The sequence below is a fragment of the Schistocerca cancellata genome, chromosome 1 (genome assembly GCF_023864275.1).
Source record: "Schistocerca cancellata isolate TAMUIC-IGC-003103 chromosome 1, iqSchCanc2.1, whole genome shotgun sequence".
NCBI lineage: Eukaryota > Metazoa > Arthropoda > Insecta > Orthoptera > Acrididae > Schistocerca > Schistocerca cancellata.
This window is the reverse complement of record NC_064626.1, coordinates 478,763,832-478,790,264: the sequence shown is the minus strand read 5'-3', so window position 1 is coordinate 478,790,264 and position 26,433 is coordinate 478,763,832. Positions and strand designations below refer to the sequence as shown.

The window sequence follows — 26,433 nt, the reverse complement described above, 5'->3', positions numbered from 1 at the left end:
CGGTCTGCAATCACTGATAGTGGCGACACGCGGGTCCAACGTATACTAATGGACCGCGGCCGATTTAAAGGCTACCACCTAGCAAGTGTGGTGTCTGGCGGTGACACCACATTCCTCCCCCGCAAATCGGCGGACGGTTGTGGCATAAGCCTTCCGCCCGCCGTGGAGAGGACCCCATGTTGGCGTATCGTATGCGACGAGGTGGGGAGCCTAACAACAGGCGAGGCTGTGCCACCCGCACCCTGCCATTCGGATCGAGGGGAGCTAGGAAACGCCGGAAAACCTGCTTCAGGGTGCACGCCAACATGCGATGTATGCGCCCGTAGAGAGACAGGAGGGGCCAAAGGGTCGACCTCCATCGGACCGGGGCACCCGACGGGCGAAGAGGACATATGGTCCGGAGCGGGCAAGAGTTCCATGGCGGAGGACAACTGGTCACGGGAAGCGATCGGCGGCGCGTGACCCAGGGAGGCGCCCGGCGGTTGCAGCGACGCGTCCACTGCGGGCGTCGCCGGCGGGAGAACAGGCGGCGGCGTCGGCGTCGGCGACGGCGGCGGCAGCGTGACACCATGGGGCAAAATGGAAGGCAGCGTCGGTAACACCTGGGGCTGAGGCGAGCCAGTAGATGGGTCCCCAGGGTGCTAACCGGACGGCACCGTCGCTAAAAGCAGACAGGGAGCGGCAGATCCCGTGCGACGACAGAGGCGCAGCTGATTAAGATGCCGACGCACCTCACCAGAGGCCCCCAAAACCAAATACATCGCGCGGCCGAGGCAGCGAAGAATGCGCCCTTCGAGCCAACGCCCTGAACTTCGATAGTGGCGGTAGTAGACAACGTCGCCTGGAGCAAAAGCAGGTGTCTGCCGCTGCACAGGAACCTGATGCGGCGGATGTAGCAAAGACATCAAGGTGCGATGAGGGCGACCGTGAAGCAACTCAGCCGGCGAGCGACCATCTCGAGGCTGAGAGCGATACGAGAACAAAAAGAGCAATAACGCGTCCTCCCGAGAATGCGACTCTTTCAGCTTCAACATCTGTGACTTGAAAGTCCGGACCAAACGTTCAGCGGCACCGTTGGACTGTGGCGAAAACGGCGCGGACGTCAGATGTTGAATAAAATTGGCCTTGCAGAATGACTGAAATTCTGCGGACATGAATTGTGGGCCATTGTCGGAAATAATAGTCTGTGGAAACCTTCAATGCAAAAGATAGCGGATAACGCTTGGATGGTGGCAGAAGACGTCGTGGAAGACATCCGGACAACAAAAGGAAAATTACTGAATGAATCGACCAGAACCAACCATCGAGCATTCCAGAATGGACCAGCAAAATCGATGTGTAAGCGTTGCCAAGGGGAAGTGGCTTTTGGCCATGCAAAGAATTTCCGCGGTGGTGCTGATTATTGTTCGGCACACACCATGCAAGAAGAGCACATTTGTGTAATCGCAGCATCGATTCCCAACCAAGTACAGTGCTGACGAGCAAGTTGTTTCATTTGCACTATACCCCAATGTCCTTGGTGGAGAAGCTGTAAGACAGAGGACTGTAACGAACGTGGTACCACGACCCTGGACTGATCATTATCTGAACGCAACAGCAAAACACCATGTCGTACAAAAAATCTCTCCTTGTGAGCAAAAAATCGGCGAACCAACGGATCCCCGATCCGTGACTTTGCCAAGGGCCATTGAGTAGCAACGAAACGCAGAACGGTAGCAAGGACAGGGTCGGCAGCTGTGGCTGTCGCTACACGACGAAAATCGATTGGAAACGATTGGACCACGTCATCGGTTTCCGAATCAATGAACATGCAAGCAAGTTCGGAGGAATCGAATGCCCTATCCTCAGCAACAGGCAAACGGGACAACGCATCGGCGTTTCCGTGCTTAGCAGTGGACCGATACAAGATATCGTAGCGGTACTGCGAGAGGAAAATAGACCAGTGAATGAATTTCTGCGCTGTACGTGGAGGTACAGGCGTGGTCGGATGAAAAAGCGATGTCAAAGGTTTGTGGTCTGTGATGATGGTAAAGTGACGACCATACAAGAAATCATGAAACTTTGTAACACCAAATACGAGAGCCAATGCTTCTTTCTCGATCTGTGAATAATTTAGTTGCGCAGACGAGAGCAATTTGGACGCAAAAGCAATAGGGCGATCGTGCGAACCATCTTTCTGCGCAAGCACAGCACCGATCCCGAAATCCGATGCATCCACCGTCAACAAAAGGGGCTTCCGGGGATCGAATGGCGTAAGGCAAGTATTGGAAAGCAACGCCGATTTCAACTGGCGAAAGGCGCGTTCGCATTCCGTCGTCCAGACGAACGGAACACCCTTACGGCGTAAGCGATGAAGCGGAGCTGAAATGGAAGAGGCGTGGCGCACATATTTATGATAATAATTGATTTTTCCCAGCACACTCTGTAGCTGCTTCAAATTCTGCGGCGAAGGCAAGTCTTGTATGGCACGGAGGTGCTCTGGACTGGGATGTATGCGGTGGGCATTGAGGACATGTCCCAGATAGGGTAAGTCACGAGCAAAAAACACACATTTGTCCTTCCGCAAGCGAAGACCATTTTGTCGCAAGACCTGAAATAATGTTCTGAGATTGGCTAAATGTTCTCCTTCCGTCTTTCCGGAGATCACAATATCGTCCAGATAGTGTGCTGCACTAGGGACCGACGCACAAACAAGTTGTAAATATTGCTGAAACAATGCAGGGGCGGATGCACACCCGAATGGCAGTCGTTTGAATCGATACAAATCAAGATGCGTGTTAACCACCAAAACGCGCTGGGATTCTTCGTCCACCGGTATTTGCAAGTACGCATCTGCTAGGTCCAACTTCGAAAAATATTTACCCAGGCACAGTTTGTCAAAATATCTTCCGGGTGGGATAAAGGAAAAGTTGCAGTCGCTAGTTGGGGATTCACTGTTGCCTTGAAGTCCACGCAAAGTCTCAATTTTCCGGAAGGTTTTAGCAAAATTACTAAGGGTGATGTCCAGAGAGAAGCCTGCACACGTTCAATTACACATTGTGATTCCAAATCGTGTAATGTTTTTGCGACCTCATCACGCAATGCGTGGGGAACATTGAGCGCTCTGAAAAATTTCGATTGTGCGTTGACTTTCAGTTCCAAATGTGCTTTATAGTTCTTAGGTCAACCTAGGCCCGGTGCAAAAATGTCTGCAAATTCTTCACATAGACGAGACACTCTGGCTGAAGGCACAGTCTGGTTCACTGATAGTACCTTATTTACTATAGACAAGTTAAACAACTGAAATAAATCGAAACCAAACAAGTTACTGCGGAAGAAGAATGAAGGACGTAAAATGACACAAGTTTTGTTTGTCCCTTGTATGTTCAAGAAGGCTGCACTGTCCTAACATAGGGATCGCTTGTCCTGAATAACTAGTTAACTTAACATTTGCGGCACGCAACGGAGGTGTGGCCAGCTGTTCGTACATGTCGTGATTGTTTAGTGAAACTGCAGCTCCAGTATCGAGCTGGAACGGTATCACTTTGCCGTTAATGTCCAAGTCCACAAAAAGTTTATTGTCCTGCTGACGACAAGAGCGACTGTCTCGTGCAACGTGAACTGACACTGGTACAGAATCACTTGCGACTTGACAGGATTTCCGCACACTATTTGTGGGACGAACACAGTCACTGTTAGAGAGAGTAGCACTGGGCGGAGTGGAATGAACTACATGAATTTCCATAGGCGAAGTTTCACGAGGCTGAGGATCCTTGGTTCGATTTCGGCGTGAAGCAAAAGGCCTGGAATGGTTGCGAGCGTCCGATCTGAGCTTTTTCTGGCAAACACTCTGAATGTGTCCTTTTTTATTACAGAAAAAGCAAATAGCCTGGCGTGACGGGCAATTCTCACACGAATGTCTAGTAGCACACCGCGGGCATGACTTCACTGCATTTGCTTGCTGGCGCGGTACACATGGCTGAGAGCCAGGCGGCTTTGGCGCGGACGGGCGCGAGGACTGTTTACTGTTCCGTGCAGCTCGCCCGGCAGGCCGGTTAACCTGACACACGGGTGGCGAAGTTTCAAATGATTCCTGAGCAAAGTCAAGTGTGTCCTGCCGATCCAATATGTCCATCACTTGTTGAAGGGAGGGATTGACTAGTTTCAAAATCTGTTCCCATATACGATCATCAGAAACGTTCTGTACAATTGCATTTCGTACCATAGTATCTGAATAAGGGAGTCCACATTGACACTCAAAAGCACAATCCCTAGTAAGGCCTGGCAAGGTTGCAACCCACTCCCGATTAGTCTGACTGGTCTTACGTTTTGTACGAAAGAAGGTATACCGTTTCGCAACTACATTGACTGATTCGTTGATATATGCGTCTAATGCAGACAAAAGTTCTTCGTAGGACAGAGTTGATACGTCGCGTTGGGGAAATAATTTGACTATCACACGGCACGTGTGGACGCCGACGGACGAAAGGAGATAAGGCTGCTGCTCATTACCTTGAATTCTGTAGGCGGCGAGATGGAATCCAAATTGGCGGGACCACTCCGTCCAGCTTTCCAGTACAGCATCAAAAGGACGAAAAGGTGATGCAACTGCGTGTTGTGGCTGCGGTAGCGGTGAAGCGGCGGCTGCCGCATCGTTTTGCATTGCACATTGACCCTGGACGAGCTGTCCAAGGGCATCCAGTAAGGCCTGCGTCTGCTGGTTCTGTAAGCGATAAAATTCGGACAGTACATCTGGAGAATGTGGCGAAGCCATTACAAAAGTAAATCAGGACAGTATAGTTACGAACGCGATGTGGCCTCGTCGCCACTTGTTGTGGATTGGCAAGACAGCAACCCACTATAAAGAAGCCGAAAGGCACGCGTTTAAACTCACGCAGGCTGGCGTGAGGTCTGGAACAGGACAAGGAATTGAGACTAGCAAAAAAGGTACGTAGCTTCTGGAATACTTAACTTTAATCCATAATTGGTGAACATCGCTCTTGACGGTACATGTTTTCAGCATCAATAGTAACTGGTAATGGCGCCTTGCTAGGTCGTAGCAAATGACGTAGCTGAAGGCTATGCTAACTATCGTCTCGGCAAATGAGAGCGTAATTTGTCAGTGAACCATCGCTAGCAAGTCGGCTGTACAACTGGGGCGAGTGCTAGGAAGTGTCTCTAGACCTGCCGTGTGGCGGCGCTCGGTCTGCAATCACTGATAGTGGCGACACGCGGGTCCAACGTATACTAACGGACCGCGGCCGATTTAAAGGCTACCACCTAGCAAGTGTGGTGTCTGGTGGTGACACCACAGGTACAACATGCAATGTGTGGTTTTCATGAGTAATAAAAAGGTCGGAAATGATGTTTATGTTGATCTCTATTACAATTTTCTGTACAGGTTCCTGAACTCTCGGAACAGAAGTGATGCAAAACTATTTTTGATGTGTGCAGTATTGCATGATCGAGGTATTATCGCGCTATCGATCGGGGAGTTCCTTTGAATGATTCTAGAACTGTCACAGGAGAATCACGTGGCCGGTAAAACCATCCAACAATTAACTTGGTTTCACCTGCACCTTTTATGCGCGACCAGATTAATTCACTGTCACATTCTACTTCGATCTCATCAGAGACAATATTTTTGTCAACTGAATTGAACACTCCCTCCCCCCGCCCCCCCCCCCCCATGGCCTCTAAACCGTCTTTCCGATATACGTTCCACATCTCGCTGAATATCTTCCGTCTCACTGCTTTACTTTTTCCATATACGGTTCTCATTAGCCTCTTCATTTCATTCAACGCATCCTGTAATTATTCCTCACTTTCACTGAGAATAGCAATGTTATCGGCTAATCTTATTATCGATATCGTTTTACATTGAATAGTAATCGCCCTCTTGAACCTTTCTTTTATTTCCGTCATTACTTCTTCGGCGTATAGACTGAACAGCAGAGGTCAAAGCTTAGACCCTTTCTAATCCAAGCACCTCGCTTTTGGTATTCCAGTCTTATTGATCCCTGCTGTTTTTGTGTATATTGTATATTACCATCTTTCTCTATGGCTTATCCCTTTTTTCCTCAGGATTTCGAACGTCTTGCACCATTTTACATTATCGAACGCTTTTTCCAGGTCGACAAAGCCTATGATCGTGTCTTTATTTTTCTTCAGTCTTGGTTCCATTATCAACCGCAGCGCCAGAATTGCCTCTGCGGTGCGTCCACCTTTCTGAAAGCCAAACTCATTGTGATCTTGCAGGTCCTCAATTTTCTTTTCCATTCTGCTGTATGTTATTCTTGACAGCAACTTGCATGCATGAGTGGTTGATTATACCATAAATCTTGCACTTGTCGCCTCTTGCTATCTTCAGAATTGTGTGGATGATGATTTTCCGAATGTCTAATGGTTTGTCACGAGTCTTATACATTCTATACACTACCGTGATTGGTGGTTTTGTTGCTGCTTCCTCTAGTGATTTTAGAGTTCCGATGAAATGTTATCTATCCCACTGCCTTATTTAATTTTAAGTCATTCAAAACTCTTTTAAACTCTGATTCTAATACTAGATCCTCTATCACTTCACTGTCTACTCTTGTTTCTTCTCTTATCACGTTATTATACATGTCCTCTCACTATCAGAGACCTTCAGTGTCCTCTTTCCACCTATCCGCTGTCTCCTCTGCATTTAACAGAAGATTTCCCATTGTACTCTTAATGTAACAGCGTTTGCTTTCACCGAAGGTTTCTTTGACTTTTCTGTTTGCTAAGTTTGTTCTTCCACCAATCATTTATTTTTAGACTTCTTCACTTTTTTAATGCAGCCATTTTGCCTTAGTTTCCCAGCACTTTCTACTTACTTCATTGCTAAGTGACTTGTATTTCTGTATTCCTGAATTTCCCAGAACATTTTTGTTCTTCTTTCTTTCGTCGATCAGTTGATGCATTTCTTCTGTTACCCAACGTTTCTTCGCAGTTTCCTTCCTTGTACCTGCCTTCTCCTTTCCAAATTCAGTGACTGTCATTTTTAGAGATGTCCATCCCTCATCAACGGAATGGTCTACTGAGCTATTCGTTATCGCAGTATTTGTGAGCTCAGAGAACTTCAAATGTATCTCTTCGTTCCTTGGTACTTTCGTATTCTACGTCTTTGTGTATTGTTTCTTCTTGACCAGTCTCTTAAACTTCAGCCTAATCTTCAGCACTACTAAATTGTGAACTGAGTCTGTGCCTGCTCTTGGGTACGCCTTACAATCCAATATCTGCCGGATAATGACGTAATCTAAGTGGAACCTTCCCGTATCTTCGGTACTTTTCCAAGTATACCTCTTCTTCTTGTGATGAACAGAGTATTCGCTATTAGTAACTGAAATTTATTGCAAAACTCAATTAGTCTTTCTCCTCTCTCATTTCTACAACTACTGGTAAGTCGATAACCACTGCAACCTAAATCCTTTTGAACACTCTCACTGTACTCGTTTTTTACTCCCTCCCTACAAGTTGTACCCCCCAACACAATACTAAATTTGTGATTCCTTGGTGTCTCAGAATGCGTCCTGTCAGCCGATTCCGCATTTCAGTCAAATTATATCACAAACTCCTTTTCTCCTCAGTTTCATTCAATACCTCTTCATTAGTTACGTGGGTTATCCATCCAATCTTCAGCATTCTTCCTTAGCGTGATCTTTAAAAAGCATCTGTTTTCTTCTTGTGTTCCTGTCGTCCATGTTTCATTTCCGTACAAGGTTGCACTCAAGGCAAATGCCTTCAGAACAGACTTCCTAACACTTCAATTCATATTCGATGAAGACAAATTACTCTGCTTCAGAAACGCTTTTCTTACAATTGCCATTGTACATTTCATACAGGCTACTTTCTATTTAGGACATCATAAGTTATTTTGGTATCTGAATAGCAAAATTCATCTACTATTTTTAGTGTTGCATTTCATAATTTAAGTCCTTCAGCGTCGGCTGATAAAATCAGACTACGCTTCGTTACCCTTGTTTTGCTTTTATTAAATTTCATCGTATATCTTCCTTTCAAGACATTATCCATTCCGTTCAACTGCACTTTCATGTCCTTTGCTGTTCCTAACCAAATTAAACATTAATGACACAGGTGATCCATTCGATAGATACAAAAGTTCTTGGAGTTAAAATCTTCTGAATTGTTAGGCCGCGTCATATTTCTTCAAATTATCGATGTTTCGACCCCTCTGCTGGGAATTTCTATAGGATCGTGTGGTGTCCACTGAAGATGGAACATCCTCATAGGTAAAATATTCTACAGGTAATGAGTACTCAGTCTGCGTGGACACCAAAAGGTCCTGAAGAAAATCCCAGCAGAGGCGTCAAAACGTCGATCCTTCGAAGAAATATGAAACGGCGTAACAACCCAGTAGATTCTAACTTAAATAACAGCGACGACGAAAACCTGCATGCACAAATATTTCTGTTTGTTTAGTTCTTTTTTATCTTAAAAGTTTTGAAAGCTATTTAAAAATCCGTCCAATGTCATTTGTACTTACCTGTTAGTTTCTAAATTCGTGGAGGTACCTAACATGACTATGGTATTCAAAACTGGAAGACTGTGTGTGCCACTAGAGGCCTCGTTCCTTGCCCCTCACGGGACACGGGAAAGCTCGTTTGTGTTCCTTGGACGGCGCGCTTGTGTGTTGCAGGGACACGTGCGGACAGGACGACTCGGACCGCATCACCCGCGGCAACGTGACCGCCGTCAACCAGTACCCCTGGATGGCGCTGCTTGGCTACTCGAACGGTAAGTTCCACACCCCACCGTTATTCGCCTCATATACAGCGTGCGGTGCTCCAATCCGGACAAATTTCAATTTGAATTTTCCACCATATCATAGTTCCGCCGGAGGTCGCCATTGGCGTTCTTGAAAGCCATAGCTAACAGTCAGAAGCTCAAAATGGCCGAGATGTTACGGGCAAGTGCGGAGTACAACCGAAGAGCTGCGACTATCGAAAGGCTTCGCGCTGGGCGTTTGCCTCCCGTAATGGCTCGATTCTTCGGGTATCCAAGATCAACTGTTTACGATATTGTGACCAAATATAATGCTTCGGAGAAGTCTGGGATTCACATCCTAGCTGTTGTGTACAGTGAGGGTGATATCATGCCACCACATATCTTTGAAAAGGGGCAAAGTGTCACAAAAGAAGTTTATCTGCAAGTTTTGACGAATGTCGTGAAACCGTGGATGGTAACTGTGGCGTATGTCTTTCAACAGAACGATGCGCCGGCTCATACGAACCATCTAGTCCAAAACTGGATCTCGGTTAACGTTGACATCTTCTGGTTAAAGGAGTTATGGCCCACCAATAGCCCGGATTTGTGTCTCCTCGGCTACTACGTTTGGAGCGTAGTCGAAAGAGTTACCAAATAAGACGCATCTTTACGCACCGCTATCGAAGCAGCATTTGCGAATATGGGCAGCGCTGTTTGCTTGCGATAGCTTCAGGGCACGATTGCAGGCGGTTATTGCGGCTGAAGGGCGCTACATCAGGTAATGTTGCTGTTCAAAGAGACCACTACTTACTTACACGTAAAAGGAGTTTCATTTTAATTCGTATTTAATAAATTTGCTTTTAAAAAAGTTTCATTTGTCCGGATTTAAGCGCCGCCCCCTCTGTTCCTTATTGCTGGCAGTTGCTATTTCTTTTCTACTTACATGACGAAGGTTAAAGTTTTCCCATGTTCTGGAGACATTGTTTATGCCTGTGACATATTTTGTTAAAATTCTCTGATGAATTTTAAATAATAATGGAAGCTTTTGACGTCTTTCTCCGTTCTTATCAGAAGCTAATTAATACTCTTACCAGAGCTGAATTTCTTTACCTTCTGAATGAGGTCATCACGGCGTATTCGGCCAACTGTTACACACTCAGTACAACAACAATATCATTCAAAATAGCTGGTATCTGCGAAGATGACTGAGAGAGTGTTCGAAGCTTCAGTTACCATTTTATCTTAACTTGAAAAGAAAACAATGATAGTTCCATAGCACTCTTACTTTAAACTTGCGGATAGCACAAGGAATCGATAAGCAGTTGACAGTTATTTGCTCTGACAGTTTATTTGAAATAGGCTTTACACCGTAAACCGAGGACCGTTTTAACAAAACTCAACAAAAGACATCTACAAAATTTTACGGGAGAAGTATTTTTTAGTTGTACTCAATATTGTTGGTTGAAAAAATTAGAAAAAAATAATACTGGTCTTCCATATACATTATGTGATCAAAAGTATCTGGACACTTGGCTGAAAATGACTTACAAGTAGGAGTGTGGAAATCTCGCGCACAGAAGTATGACACAAGTGACACCCAATCACCTGACCACGCTAGAAGTCCGTAAGCTCCGCGGAGCGCGCCATTATGCTCTCTCACGATGTCTAATGACTACTGAGGTCGCTAATATGGAGTACTTGGCAGTAGGTGGCAGCACATTGCACCTAATTGAAAAACATATGTTTTCCTGGTGGCTGGATACTTTTGATCATATGGTGTAGATACGGATTGATGAACGAATAATTGAAGTGCATCAGTAACAGCCGTTATTGAGAAAAAAAAGTTACAGAATACAAATTTTTGAAAAACTCAACATATCCACTTTTTCATGGATGTTTCTTCTTTATTTAGTTGAGAAAGGTGTTATAAATACATTTTATAAGAATTTAAATTAAGTGGACTCTATTAGTAGACTCAGAAGAAGGCCACATAACTGGGCCGAAACGTTGGTTTCTCTAGTATACGTGTTTACATTTTGACGGAGTACCATACTCAGTAAGCTTTTATGTCTAACGAGAAGGTCTGCATTTTTACTTAACTATAAGAGTCGAGGGGTATGAAAGGGAAGCAGTGGTTGCGAAGGGAGTGAAACAGGGTTGTAGCCTATCCCCGATGTTATGCAATCTGTATATTGAGCAAGCAATAAAGGAAACAAAAGAAAAGTTCGGAGTAGGTATTCAAATCCATGGAGAAGAAATAAAAACTTTGAGGTTCGCCGATGACATTGTAATTCTGTCAGAGACAGCAAAGGACTTGGAAGAACAGTTGAATGGAATGGACAGTGTCTTGAAAGGAGGGTATAAGATGAACATCAACAGAAGCAATACGAGGACAACGGAATGTAGTCGAATTGAGTCGGGTGATGCTGAGGGAATTAGATTAGGAAATGAGACACTTAAAGTAGTGAAGGAGTTTTGCTATTTGGGCAGCAAAATAACTGATGATGGTCGAAGTAGAGAGAATATAAAATGTTGGCTGGCAATGGCAAGGAAAGCGTTTCTGAAGAAGAAAAATTTGTTAACGAAGAGTATAGATTTAAATGTCAGGAGGTCGTTTCTGAAAGTATTTGTATGGAGTGTAGCCATGTATGGAAGTGAAACGTGGACGATAAATAGTTTGGACAAGAAGAGAATAGAAGCTTTCGAAATGTGGTGCTACAGAAAAATGCTGAAGATTAGATGGGTAGATCACATAACTAATGAGGAGGTATTGAATAGAATTGGGGAGAAGAGGAGCTTGTGGCACAACTTGACTAGAAGAAGGGATCGGTTGGTAGGACATGTTATGAGACATCGAGGGTTCACAAACATAGTATTGGAGGGCAGCGTGGAGGGTAAAAATCGTAGAGGGAGACCAAGAGATGAATACACTAAGCAGATTCAGAAGGATGTAGGCTGCAGTAGGTACTGGGAGATGAAGAAGCTTGCACAGGATAGAGTAGCATGGAGAGCTGCATCAAACCAGTCTCAGGACTGAAGACCACAACAGCAACATATCTTTATTAATTAACGCGTCTGTTCTAAGTCCATTTCCTACAGATTGCGATCTCGTCCACCGCGAATCTCCTTAGGTAGTACACCCTCCAGCTTATATCTTTTGACAATAAGGCTGAATATGTTTCCGGACACTCCGGGAAAAAAATATATAAAATAAATATAACCTATTCAGACAATTATTTTCATTCTAGAAACTTTTTGTTTAGGCTATAAATAAAATCAGACTTACTAACAACTTTTCTGCATGTTGAGTCACATAAAGGACTTTCTCGGCCTTCTTCTTCTACTGTAGAGTATGAGTTCGAAACAGATCTTTGTTTTCTTTTATTGTCTTCTTTCCCTATGCGTGTCTTACGTAAATACACTCTCATGTGTCACAATAAGAAATTATACTGTCGAACTTTTGTTTTATTCATATATAGGCTAACTTTAAGATGAATAGGATCATTGACACGCAGACATGTAGTTCTGCATGTTGTTTGCTTTGTCATTTCAGTATAGTTACAGTCATATTCAGATCTTCATTCGAGGTTGCGATTGTGCACTTGTTACTCGTTTGACGTTGACGATCCCTGCCTTTTCTTCCACTTTTCACAAACAGGATTGAATCAGAATATTCTGTATCATCCAAGACCTTAAAAATGATGTTCCAACAAGAACGTTCTACAACAGTTGCGAATCTTATGGTGAAATAGTGGTTGAACACGAAAAGGAAATACGTGGGACAATATGCTTTGTTCTCTAACAAACTGCTTACTCTACAGTAGGATGTTGTGTGACTGACCAACGATATATGCACGCAAGTTTAAAAGCCATTAATTTTAACTTTTAAATTTTATGTTCAAAGTTTCAGTCATCCAATATAAAAGGATATGTTTTTTTGTAGATTCTTGAAAAATGGAGATGTTTAGTTTTCTGAAAATTTGCTGTATTCAGGCACCTTTTACAACGATAAATATACGTTTTTTGTCGCATTTTCTCTTATTCATTGAGTGAGGCGCTTTTTGAAGTCCAGAAATCCGTTACAAAAATGCGTTTTGAAAAAAAAAATCGTGATTGTTGAGTTTTGTTAATACTTTTCGCAATTAGACCTTCCCTATAGGCAACTGTGGCAGGGTGCATCTACGCTAGCACCGTACATTATGTAAAATTCTTTATAACTACATAGTTGTTTGATTATAAATATAACATAAACGAAAATATTATCAAATTTAATCCAAACAGTTAATTGAGTTTGAGTTGGCGATTATGAATTCCGTTGCGTTGGCGACTAAGATCTCCGGTTTCAGGTACTAACAACCACTAATTCATTCTAACAAATACAGATTTAACGAAATGTATTCGCAAATAGCAAATATTCCTGATATGTTGAAAAGTACGGAGACCATACACATAAATACGTACATCTACGCGCCTTGGCGGCGCTTCTGTGGGGATGCACTCACTCGTTCGAACCTTTGCGAGCAAATACGGGATAATGGGCGGAGGACACTACATCTGTAGTGGCACTTTAGACTGGATGCGAGGCATGGTCGGATGGATGAATGGATGAGGTATATACACTCCTGGAAATTGAAATAAGAACACCGTGAATTCATTGTCCCAGGAAGGGGAAACTTTATTGACACATTCCTGGGGTCAGATACATCACATGATCACACTGACAGAACCACAGGCAAATAGACACAGGCAACAGATCATGCACAATGTCGGCACTAGTACAGTGTATATCCACCTTTCGCAGCAATGCAGGCTGCTATTCTCCCATGGAGACGATCGTAGAGATGCTGGATGTAGTCCTGTGGAACGGCTTGCCATGCCATTTCCACCTGGCGCCTCAGTTGGACCAGCGTTCGTGCTGGACGTGCAGACCGCGTGAGACGACGCTTCATCCAGTCCCAAACATGCTCAATGGGGGACAGATCCGGAGATCTTGCTGGCCAGGGTAGTTGACTTACACCTTCTAGAGCACGTTGGGTGGCACGGGATACATGCGGACGTGCATTGTCCTGTTGGAACAGCAAGTTCCCTTGCCGGTCTAGGAATGGTAGAACGATGGGTTCGATGACGGTTTGGATGTACCGTGCACTATTCAGTGTCCCCTCGACGATCACCAGTGGTGTACGGCCAGTGTAGGAGATCGCTCCCCACACCATGATGCCGGGTGTTGGCCCTGTGTGCCTCGGTCGTATGCAGTCCTGATTGTGGCGCTCACCTGCACGGCGCCAAACACGCATACGACCATCATTGGCACCAAGGCAGAAGCGACTCTCATCGCTGAAGACGACACGTCTCCATTCGTCCCTCCATTCACGCCTGTCGCGACACCACTGGAGGCGGGCTGCACGATGTTGGGGCGTGAGCGGAAGACGGCCTAACGGTGTGCGGGACCGTAGCCCAGCTTCATGGAGACGGTTGCGAATGGTCCTCGCCGATACCCCAGGAGCAACAGTGTCCCTAATTTGCTGGGAAGTGGCGGTGCGGTCCCCTACGGCACTGCGTAGGATCCTACGGTCTTGGCGTGCATCCGTGCGTCGCTGCGGTCCGGTCCCAGGTCGACGGGCACGTGCACCTTCCGCCGACCACTGGCGACAACATTGATGTACTGTGGAGACCTCACGCCCCACGTGTTGAGCAATTCGGCGGTACGTCCACCCGGCCTCCCGCATGCCCACTATACGCCCTCGCTCAAAGTCCGTCAACTGCACATACGGTTCACGTCAACGCTGTCGCGGCATGCTACCAGTGTTAAAGACTGCGATGGAGCTCCGTATGCCACGGCAAACTGGCTGACACTGACGGCGGCGGTGCACAAATGCTGCGCAGCTAGCGCCATTCGACGGCCAACACCGCGGTTCCTGGTGTGTCCGCTGTGCCGTGCGTGTGATCATTGCTTGTACAGCCCTCTCGCAGTGTCCGGAGCAAGTATGGTGGGTCTGACACACCGGTGTCAATGTGTTCTTTTTTCCATTTCCAGGAGTGTATATACATTTACTGTCCAGCGAGTGCAGCAAGGTGGGGGTTCCCTGCTGTTTTGGAGTGTCATCATGTGGGACCGACGTTTATGCTTCCGAGAGTTCCGGAACCTGTACAGATAACTAACTGGAATACAGATGAACATAAACGTCGGTCCCACATAATGCCACCCCAAAACAGCAGGGAACCTCCACCTTGCTGCACTCGCTGGACAGTGTGTCTAAGGCGTTCAACCTGACAGGCTTGCCTCCAAAAACGTCTCCGACGATTATCTGGTTGAAGGCAAGATGGAGGTTCCCTGCTGTTTTGGGGTGGCATTATGTGGAGCCGACGTACGCCGCTGATGGACATGGAAGGCACTGTAACGGCTGTACGATACATGAATGGCATCCTCGGACCGATAGTGCAACCATATTGACAGCATACTGGCGAGGCATTAGTCTTCATGGACGATAGTTTGCGCCACCATCCTGCACATCTTGTGAATGACTTCCTTCAGGATAATGTCATCGTTCGACTAGAGTGGCCAGCATGTTCTCCAGACATGAACCCTATGGAAGATGCCTGGACAGATTGAAAAGGGGTGTTTGTGGACGAAGTGAGACACCAACCACTTCAGGGATCTACGCCGAATCGCCCTAGAGGAGTGGGACAATCTGGACCAACAGTGCCTTGATGAACTTGGGGATAGTATGCCATGACCAGTACCGGCATGCATCAGTGCAAGATGACATGCTACTGGATATTAGAGGTACCAGTGTGTACAGCAATATGGACCATCGTCTCTGAAGATCTCTCTGTATAGTGGTACAACGTGCAAATTGTGGTTTTCACGATCAATAAAAAAGGCGGAAATGTTGTTTATGTTGATCTGTATTCCAATTTTCTGTACGGGTTCCGCAGTGATGCAAAACTTTTTTTGATATGTGCAAAACTAAACTCCGTCCGAACAGGTCTTGGAAGGCCCAGCGGTACCGACATGGCCGCCGTGTCATCCTTAGCACACACTCGTCACTGGGTGCGGATATGGAGGGGTAGGTGGTCAGCACACCGCTCCCCCGGCCGTATGTTAGTTTACGAGACCTGAGCCGCTGCTTCTCAATCAAATAGCTCCTCAGTTTGCCTAGCAAGGGCTGAGTGCACCCCGCCCGCTAACAGCGTTCGGCAGACTCTATGGTCACCCATCCAAGTGTTAGCCCAGCCCGACAGCACTTAGCTTCAGTGATCTGACGGGAACCTGTGTTACCACTGCGGCAAGGCCGTTGGTACTGATTTGTAATACCTATCTGTAAAAGATCAACTTGTGACTAGTACTGCATTTGCCGTTGTTCCCCTTTCCAGCGAAGACCAATGTAAGTTAATAATTTTCAGCTCAGTGACTGTCATAATCTAAAATTCATTTTAGATCTTTGAGAGATGGATCGTTAAGAGCAGAGAGAACGAAATCAGGATTCCCCGAAACGTATGGTGGATGATTCGCTCTTTCGACTCACAGTTCCAATTTAGAACCTGACTGCAATGATAAGCTAGCCGCAACAGTGCAGTCTCTCTGTTCATTGGACTCGTCGCCAACACTTCTCTTGGTTGTGTACAACGATGTGGCTGATATCTATGTGACCATTGCCTATCACAAGCATCGTGTCACCCCTTTTTCCCTCTTTATATCTTAATCAGCTACGTTAGTACTGATTGTACTTAGTACTGCAGCAGAGTGTGTCTCTCCTTAAAACGAGGGAGATAATTTAAAACCCACTGGTTCTCTGTGATTACTTTTTAAGATGGCATCTGATTTTACAGTGTTATGCACGGCTGTTTGTTGTAACGTTCACATTTATTCTGGAGTCCGAATGACCATTACTCGTAAAAATAATTATATATATGTGGTCATGTACTTTAAGACACACGGTTTTCAAACATGCGATTTAACTTTCATGTCGTTACTTCAAGAACAAGCTCCGCAGCGCCTGGACTAAAATATCCTTTGTTCAGAAGGTGCTAAACTGACGCTGTCATATGCTCCCTCCATTTTAGCAGTTTTCCCTCTAACATTTGATTGAGTGAGTGACTGCTCTCTTGCGCGCTATGGGGTTTACTAGTACTTTTCCCACTAAAGTTGAAAACATTTGTCGGAACTCCTCTGATTGTTATTTACATACATGATGAAGGCATTAATGCTAGCAATTTCAGTCATCTGAAAAATAAGAGAAGGGCCCAGCGTCTGGTTTTACATGATGCTGAATAAGTAGCGTACATTTCATCTGTTGTGTCTACTTCTGATTTGGTCGTATTATGTACTAACAAAGAAAACAACGCATGACGAAGTAACTATCCGAACGGTACGAAAATCAGTAAATGTGATTTATACGTACTGACAAACAAGTGAATACAACTTCAGAAAAATTGGATGATTTATTCAACAGAAAGAACTTCACAATTTAAGCAAGTCAGTAACGTGTCGGTCGACCTCTGGCCGTTATGAAAGAAGACATTCGGCTGGCGTTGATTGACAGAGTTGTTGGATGTCCTACTGAGGGATAACGTGCCAAATCCTGCCCAACTGGCGCATTCGATCGTCAAAATTTCGAGCTATTTGTAGGGGCCTGCCCATAATGTTCCAAACGTTCTCAACATTGGAAAGATCTGACGATCTTGTAAGCAAAGGTAGGATTTGGCAAGCGCAAAGACAAGCAGTAGAAACTCTCGCCGTGTGCGGACGGGCATTAACTTACTGAAATGTAAGCCCAGGATGGCTTGCCATGAAGGGGAACAAACCGGGGCGTTGAATATCATCGACATGCCGCTGTGCTGTAGGGGTACCGCTGTGAAAGGGAACAGCACCGCGGACCATCACTCTTGGTTGTCGGTCTGGCGGGCGACGGTCAGGTTGCTATCCCGCTGGCATTCGGAGCGTCTTCAGACACGTAGTCCGCCTGGAATGTCATTAACTGGAGTAGAGTTGTCTTCAGCGACGATTCCCGCTTCGAAATGAGCCCTGATGACCAGCCAAGCGACCAAGTTGTCTTCGCTGTGGTCTGCCTCGAATGTTATCGAATCTCAAAACAGCGAAACAAGAAACGAAAGAGCCGCAAACTCCTTGTTGCATGAAATATTTCAATTCCAAAACCATTTAGATACCGAAAGTTTCCAGATCTTGGTGCCCTGCTTGGTAATTCCCTGCCAATATCAACAGACCCAGAAAAGACTTGATTTCATTATCATCGGTTGAATTGGCATCACAGTATCTTGTGAAATTTGATGCAGAGTGCTCTACATAAGTTTTTGTGCACAAAGTAATCGTTCTAATTATTACGTCATATACAAATAGCGAAAAACAGTCGACAGCAGTTTTTGGAGTTTTTGTGACAGCTTTCATACAAGGGAGGTGAATTACAAGAGATATACACTTACTTCTAACGTTGCGCCTAGGACAGTTTTTCATCCATTTGGTAACCTTATCCATTCCAACAAAGGAATTACGCTTGATTTGACTACATTGTGTACTTACTTGTGGTTCTAGGTTTTCTTCATTCTTCGTTTCCGAGTGGCTGTGATAAGAGAGAACTTAAGAACTCTCTGTTTCCTCCCCACCCTCTTCTTCTCCTTCGGAAGATTCATCCAATCTCTCTTGCAGAAGCTTCCGAACTCTTTCGTATTCTACTTCGTAAAGATCCATTGATGTATTAACCAAACAGGGTGACAACAGACAAATAGTTGCTACGAAAGACAACACTGTAAGCTTTCTTAGCGCACACTTATCTTAAATGTCGCGCGGGATGTTAACAACGACAGGCATATTGTTGCGTATTTTCTTGGAACTCGGGCTTTCATTATAGACTGTACTTTTACTCAAGGCTCGCACATTACTTCCTAGAAAGGTACCAAAGATCGTGAAGGTACACTCCTATCCATTACGTAATAATGCATTGATGGCGATGACTGAAGTGTTCTGAACACCCCACGCAATAACTAAAAGGTCTATGTTGGCTGTATAGCTGAAAATGACTAGTAATTTGGTAACAAACATTGTTCGGCCTGAAGCACAACAATGTTATGATTCCGTAAATGCAGTTTTTGCGACGTTCTGCACACCAGAATGAGGTCGGACCAACTATTGTTTGCTACACTATTTTCCCAATTTTCAAGAGGCGTGCTCGCAGAAACGCAGATTCTTGCGTGTAGACGTAACCGCCAACTGTCCAGTGACACTTGATGTCTAGACGGTATCTCATATCCCGAGCAGTGTATTTGTAATCTCGATAGCACCAACAAATAATGAAACATTATTAAAGTAGAAGAAGGTAAAGTTTTCCTCAGCACACAAGTTGGTTTGAACAACGCAGTGGTTTATTAGGAATAGCCCCATTGGAGGTGGTATACCTTCCTCAGACCTCCGAGCAGACTTAACCGACCATTTACAGGGCAACCAACAGTTAAATGTGAACTTATTATAACGTGGGAGATTGCCATTTTTCCATAGTAACAAATATTGGCAGAGGTTAAAGGAAGGATAAGTGACAGATAAAAGTGCGACTGACTGCGGGTCTAATTCCAGGCATTTGGATTCGTAGCTGGAAACGTCACCACCGCGCTACTTATCAGAGAACCGGAAAAACTAGGGCCTCTGTAGCGTCCAGTAGTTCTGTAATATTTCATACCAGCCATGTGCGTTACCTTTAAAATTAATTCCCTTTAACACCACCATAACAGTTGCAACTTGTGGTCTCACCGCCAGACACCACACTTGCTAGGTGGTAGCGTTTAAATCGGCCGCGGTCCGTTAGTATACGTCGGACCTGCGTGTCGCCACTATCAGTGATTGCAGACCGAGCGCCTCCACACGGCAGGTCTAGTCTAGAGGGACTCCCTAGCACTCACCTCAGTTGTACAGCTGACTTTGCTAGCGATGGTTCACTGTCTACTTACGCTCTCATTTGCCGTGACGACAGTTTAGTATAGCCTTCAGCTACGTCATTTGCTACGACCTAGCAAGGCGCCATATTCAGTAATTAGAATGAATCCTGAACAGACAATATTGTGAATCATGTACCGTCAAGAGCGACGTTCATCATTAATGGATTAAAGTTAAGTATCAAACTACTTACGTCCGCTGTCTGAATTCTAATTCCTTGTCATGTTCCAGACCTCATGCCAGTAAAGTTCTTCCCTCCTCACGCCAGTCTGTGTGAGCTAAAACGCGTGCATTTCGGCCTCCAATAGTAACACGGTATTGGCTCATCAGCCAACACAACACAACTGCAATGATAAACCGCCATATAATGTAATGATTTAAAAGTTTTAGTGAAATATTTTGTAGGTGTTTTGCTGGTGTAGTACTGTGAGGCTTCTCATTTTCAGGCGGACCGGTGTCGTTCCTATGTGGTGGGTCGCTCATCACCAGCCGCTACGTGCTGACCGCATCGCACTGCGTCAACGGCAGGAAGCTCGGCTCCTACAGGGTGTGAGTACTGCTCTCCATACTGACTCCCAGCGGCGTGTCATGTCATCATCGGAAGAGAGAGAGGGAGAGGAGAGTGAGTGAGTGAGAGAGAGAGAGAGAGAGAGAGAGAGAGAGAGAGAGAGGGCAACTTTAGACGCCTTGTAGGATCTGCTCTATTAGATGCGAAGACGCAGGCACAGTCTATGATGCCTCGCACGAGTTCACTGAGTAACTGTCCATTTTGTGGAAGGTCTGCTTAAGGCCGCTGAGCGCCATAAGGATGATCTGACTGCTTGAAGCCCTGTGTGTTCTTCTAGTGAGAGGACTGGACATGAGGGCAACACAATGAAGAGGAATCCAGGTGGAACACTTGACAATTTATCATCGCTCTGTTTTCTAAATGACAAACACAAATCCAACAATAAGCATTAATCAGTAAGATTCAGGGTGACCAAAAAGTGAATTTAGGGACAGGGAACCGCCATAATGCCACCATATAAGCGAAGATAACCCATTCACTTAAATATGAAAGCTACATAGTTTCCCACATATAGCTGGAGAGAATAAAGCCATAAATACAAAAATCTGTCAGTAGTAGCAAATTATTTTTGATTGTTCCCACACGCTGCTCAACACCAGTACGTGTCTGCGTCGAGACTATGATACTGGGATTTCAGAAATGGCTGGTCAACTGAAAGTGCTTTAAATGCCATTTGATGGTAAGATATACTTTTTCGTAGCTTGGTTGTACTTACTGAAGTCATAACATATCATGTTGATAAATTTGTTGGTTAGGCTTACTAAATATTCGTAACATCAGGGACCTGTAAAAAGCTGCTCATATTCTGTGAGATGACCCTCTTGGAATCCGCGCCGTTGCCATCTGCTGGTGGACCCTCCACCACATTCTGTCTGGGCAGATCTGGCCACTCCATATGTAATTCCTCCAGTATGAGGCTTACAGTTGTTTCAGTCGACAGTCAGATGTCAGTCTCGTGGCAGCCCTGAGCTCCTGGCTGCTAACAGTGTGCCGGCCGGGGTGGCCGAGCGGTTCTAGGCGCCACAGTCTGGAACCGCGCGATCGCTGGTTCGAATCCTGCTTCGGGCATGGATTCTGTGATGTTCTTAGGTTAGTCAGGTTTAAGTAGTTCTAAGTTCTAGGGGACTGATGACCTCAGAAGTTAAGTCCCATAGTGCTCAGAGCCATTTGAACCAACTAAAAGCGTGCAAACCATTCTACACAGCTACTGTGCGTTGTTTCATAACCCTGGCATCGTGCAAAGGAGAGTTTCATGTTATACAATCCAAAAAGCATGGGCAGAAAAACCTACTTACAGACCAAGAGTACTAAAAATTGGTAATAATAAATTGTAACCTTATTTATTACTATTGATGATCTATTGAACTGGTTCGATAGGAGCGTCTTGCACGATGTACATTAAACTTGAATATACATAAATCTGAAATTTGAGACTGTCATACGTCAAGAAATCGTGATAGAAAGCGACTCTGTGCATCACCAGTGCCAGAGGCAGCTATCAATACACTCCTGAAACAACTTCCCGAGAACACAAAAGTTAGATTGATGTTATGTACACTACTGGCCATTAAAATTGCTACACCAAGAAGAAATGCAGATGACAAACAGGTATTCATTGGAGAAATATGTTATACTAGAACTGACATGGGATTACATTTTCACGCAATTTGGGTGCATAGATCCTGAGAAATCAGTACCCAGAACAACCACTTCTGGCCGTGATAACGGCCTTTATACGCCTGGGCATTGAGTCAAACAGAGCTTGGATGGCGTGTACACGATACCACAGTTAATCAAGAGTAGTGACTGGAGTATTGTGACGAGCCAGTTGCTCGGCCACCATTGACCAGACGTTTTCAGTTGGTGAGAGATCTGGAGAATGCGCTGGCCAGGGCAGCAGCAGAACATTTTCTGTATCCGGAAAGGCCCGTACAGGACCTGCAACATGCGGTCGTGCATTATCCTGCTGAAATGTAGGGTTTCGCAGGGATCGAATGAAGGGTAGAGCCACGGGTCGTAACACATCTGAAATGTAACGTCGACTGTTCAAAGTGCCGTCAATGCGAACAAGAGGTGACCGGGACGTGTAACCAATGGCACCCCGTACCATCACGCCGGGTGATACGCCAGTATGGCGATGACGAATACACGCTTCCAATGTACATTCACCGCGATGTCGCCAAACACGGATGCGACCATCATGATGCTGTAAACAGAACCTGGATTCATCCGAAAAAATGACGTTTTGCCATTCGTGCACCCAAGTTCGTCGTTGAGTGCACCATCGCAAACGCTCCTGTCTGTGATGCAGCGTCAAGGGTAACCGCAGCCATGGTCTCCGAGCTGATAGTCTATGCTGCTGCAAACGTCGTCGAACTGTTCGTGGAGATGGTTGTTGTCTTGCAAACGTCCCCATCTGTTAACTCAGGGATCGAAACGTGGGTGCATGATCCGTTACAGCTATGCGGATAAGATGCCTGTCATCTCGATTGCTAGTGATACGAGGCCGTTGGGATTCAGCACGGCGTTCCATATTACCCTCCTGAATCCACCGATTCCATATTCCGCTAACAGTCATTGGATCTCGACCAACGCGTGAAGCAATGTCGCGATACGATAAACCGCAATCGCGATAGGCTACAATCCGACCTTTATCAAAGTTTGCACAGCATACAAACCATATTTACAGGTGTATGAAACTCTAGGATTTTCCAAATCTATTAAAAACTGTGTTAAAAATTGAGATAGTTAATTACAAAATTTGATATTTTTCTAAACATAAAGTTTAAAACGTAACAGCTCATTCATTTTTTCATAAATTAAATAGATTCTAGAGTTTCAGACACCTGTAAGTATGGTTTGTATGCTGTGCAAAATTCATCGAACAGTCTATCTTACTTATGAAGAAAAGTGTACCTGTAGCCACAAATGCAGCGAATAGTAAGTGGAAAAAAATGATGAAATTTCACATGTAAAAAAAATATTTTGTTATGTTTTTGAACTTCCGCTGCTACGAGTGTGAATCCTGAATCCTTCCTGGTCATGCTGACAAAGTTTTATGAATTTACTTGCAAAAGGATAGACAGTGGTAATTATAATGTCCTGTGGTGCCTCTTCTGCTCCAAGTCGGCCCGTTTGACGTCCTACCCCCCCCCCCCCCCCCCCTCCTTAAGAAATAATAAAGATTCAGACACCAGCTGTAAGAGCGAGCTATTTCGATATGCAGCAGAAAGGTAGCAAAAGTCAGGAGCTTTATATCCAGTACTTTGATCTGATTGATGGCGGAGCCCAACGTATGCTTTTTCCCTGTGTCAGGGTGAGCGTGCGGCTGGGCGAGTGGGACCAGCGCACGGACGTGGACTGTGACGGCGAGATCTGCGCGCCGCCGCCCGAGGACTACGGCATCGAGGAGGCGACGCCGCACCCGCAGTACAGGCCGCAGGCCAGCGCCAACGTCGCCAACGACATCGCGCTCCTCAGACTCGACCGTGACGCACCCGATACCTGTGAGTGTACTACATTTCCACTGGCCTTCCTCGCAACACCTCGGTAGCTGCACTGCCAAGCAGAACTTACGAGTAGAGTGTAATGTTTCATATCAGAATGGCACAGTATATCCAATATGAAAGCGGTTCCATACATATTCGCAGTACTTGCTGCAAAAACAGAAGCACAATGAAGTAACATCTCATTAACTTGCGGCTGATCCATAAATCGGGAATGTGAATTTACATTTCAAATAACATGGACTCATTTTCAAAATTTCGTATGTATTCAAGTACAAATTCAAAATGAACAAGCTTTATACCAATGAAAAGAGGAAGTTTGAAAGTTTATGGCGGGCGGCGGCGGGTGGGCGGTGAAGGTTTCAGAAGCGGTCGGTAGAGTTCGCACGCCTATATGGCCGTCATTCCGTTTCACTGTCAGTTGTGAGAGAGATGGCGACTGTGGACCATAAGGTTTTCTGCGTTCTTCAGTTTGCGAAAAATTACTCGCTTATTGCAGTGCAGCGGATATTTCTTACCAAATTCGATATTCAACCACCAACTCGCAAAAGCATTAGCCGTTGGTTTAAGCAGTTTAAACAGACTGGGACCGTGCCCAAAGAAAAAAGCACTGGCCGACCGCGTATGTCAGAGGATGGCGTCCGACGGATTCAAGGAAGTTTTGTGCGCAGTTCCAGTAAGATCGAGTCGAGAACTTGGAATACCCCAACCAACTGTATGAAAAGTTCTGAGGCGGCGTTTGCTGTACAAGCCCTACCGATTACAACTTGTGCGGGCTCTCAACCCCAATGAGAAAGAGAAGCGTCTCTCATTTCGTGGTTTTGTGTTAGCAAAGATGGAGGGTGACGCGTTTGTACAGCGTGTAATTTTTGGCGATGAAGTCAACAGACACAATGTTCGCATATTGGGTTTGGAAAATCCACATTAATCATTGCAACATGAAACAGACTCACCGAAGATCAACGTTTTCTGTGCCGTATCCCGTAAAAAGGTTTATGGACCATTTTCCTTTGCGGAAAGAACTCTAACGGGAATCATGTACCTGCACGTGTTGGAACAATGGCTGTTACCTCAAGTTATGGAATATTCCCAGGACTTCATTTTTCAACAGCATGGAGCTCCACCCCATTGCCACGAGGCCCTCTGACTGACTCCCTTCCTCAGCACTGGATCGGTCGCAGGGGACTTGAGGACCTGCTCCGCATTTCAGGCCACCGAGGTCTCCTGATATCACACCCTGCGACTATTTCTTATGGGGTTATGTGAAGGAAGCTGTTTACGTCCTGCTTCTAACAACCAAACTGAACGATCTGCGGAACCGGATCATTGCTGCCCTCCACTCAGTAACAGCAAATGCGCTTTCGCGTGTGTTGGCTACTGCGTCGATGTTTGCCATGGAGCCAGTGGTGGCCACATTGGGCATTTATAGCATTTATCACATTTCTAATTATTAAATAACTAAAAACTAATTAATTAAAAATTATTAAACTCATTAAATTGGTATCAAACATTATAAAAAACACTTATAAACTTCCTCTTTTCATTGGTATAAAGCTTGTTCATTTTGGATTTGTACTTGAATAAATACGAAGTTTGGAAAATGGGTCCATCATTTAGAATAAACCTGTATTGTTCGTAATGGGAACCAAAACATTGTATCTTTATTATTTGATCACATTATTTGTGATCGATTATTAGGAAAAGTGATGGCTGAAAGTCCAAGTGCTCAACAAGCGCTGTATGAGGATGTGTCGAAGTTCTCAGCTTGCAAATAAAGATTGAATAATGTGACATAGTAGAAACAAAATACTATTCATATTAACACCATCTTTATTTGCAGGCTGAGAACTTCGACACATCCTCATACAGCGTTTGTTGAGCACTTTGACTTTCAGCCAATCACTTTTCCTAATAATGTATTGAGGAATAATGTACACACATCAAAAAAAGTTTTGCATCACTTCGGATCCGAGAGTTCCGGAACCTGTACAGAAAATTGGAATGGAGATCAATATAAACAACATTTCCACCCTTTTTATTGCTCATGAAAAGCACACATTGCCTGTTGTATCACCATACAGCCAGTCCTTCAGAGGTGGTGGTCCAGATTGCTGTACACACTGGTACCTCTAATACCAGTAGCATGTTTCTTGCATTGATGCGTGCCCGTATTCGTCATGGCACACTATCCACAAGTTCACAAAGAACCGGTTGGTCCAGATTGCCCCACTCCTCAACGGCGATTTGGCGTACATCCCTCAGAGTGGTTGGTGCGTTACGTCGTCCGTAAACAGCCCTTTTCAATCTATCCAGGCATCTTTCTTAGGATCATGTCTGGAGAATATGCTGGCCACTCTAGTCGAGCGATGACATTATCCTGAAGGAAGTCATTCGCAAGATGTTGAGGATGGCGACGCGAACTGTCGTCCATTAAGACGAATGCCTAGCCAATATGCTGCCAATATGGTTGCATAATCGGTCGTAGGATGCCATTCCCATATGCCATTCGCATATGGTACAGCCGTTACGGCGCCTTCCATGACCACCAGCGGCGTACGTTGGCTCCACATAATGCCACCCCAAAACAGCAGGGAACCTCCGCCTCGCTGCACTCACTGGGCAGTGTGTCTAAGCCGTTCAGCCAGACAGGGTTGCCTCCAAACACGCCTCCGATAGTTGTCTGTTTGGAG

At 45.2% G+C, this 26,433-nt stretch overlaps 1 protein-coding gene across 1 annotated transcript in view; it reads left to right on the top strand.

Annotated features, from left to right (window-relative positions):
- The window catches only part of LOC126161677 (serine protease easter-like), a 77,489-nt gene that overhangs the window by 34,152 nt on the left and 16,904 nt on the right, over nt 1–26,433 (top strand). Inside the window, exons 3-5 of the mRNA XM_049917686.1 lie at nt 8,660–8,757; nt 20,116–20,218; nt 23,553–23,743. Of these exons, the coding sequence (XP_049773643.1) occupies nt 8,660–8,757; nt 20,116–20,218; nt 23,553–23,743 (392 nt within the window). The remainder of the gene's footprint in view (nt 1–8,659; nt 8,758–20,115; nt 20,219–23,552; nt 23,744–26,433) is intronic.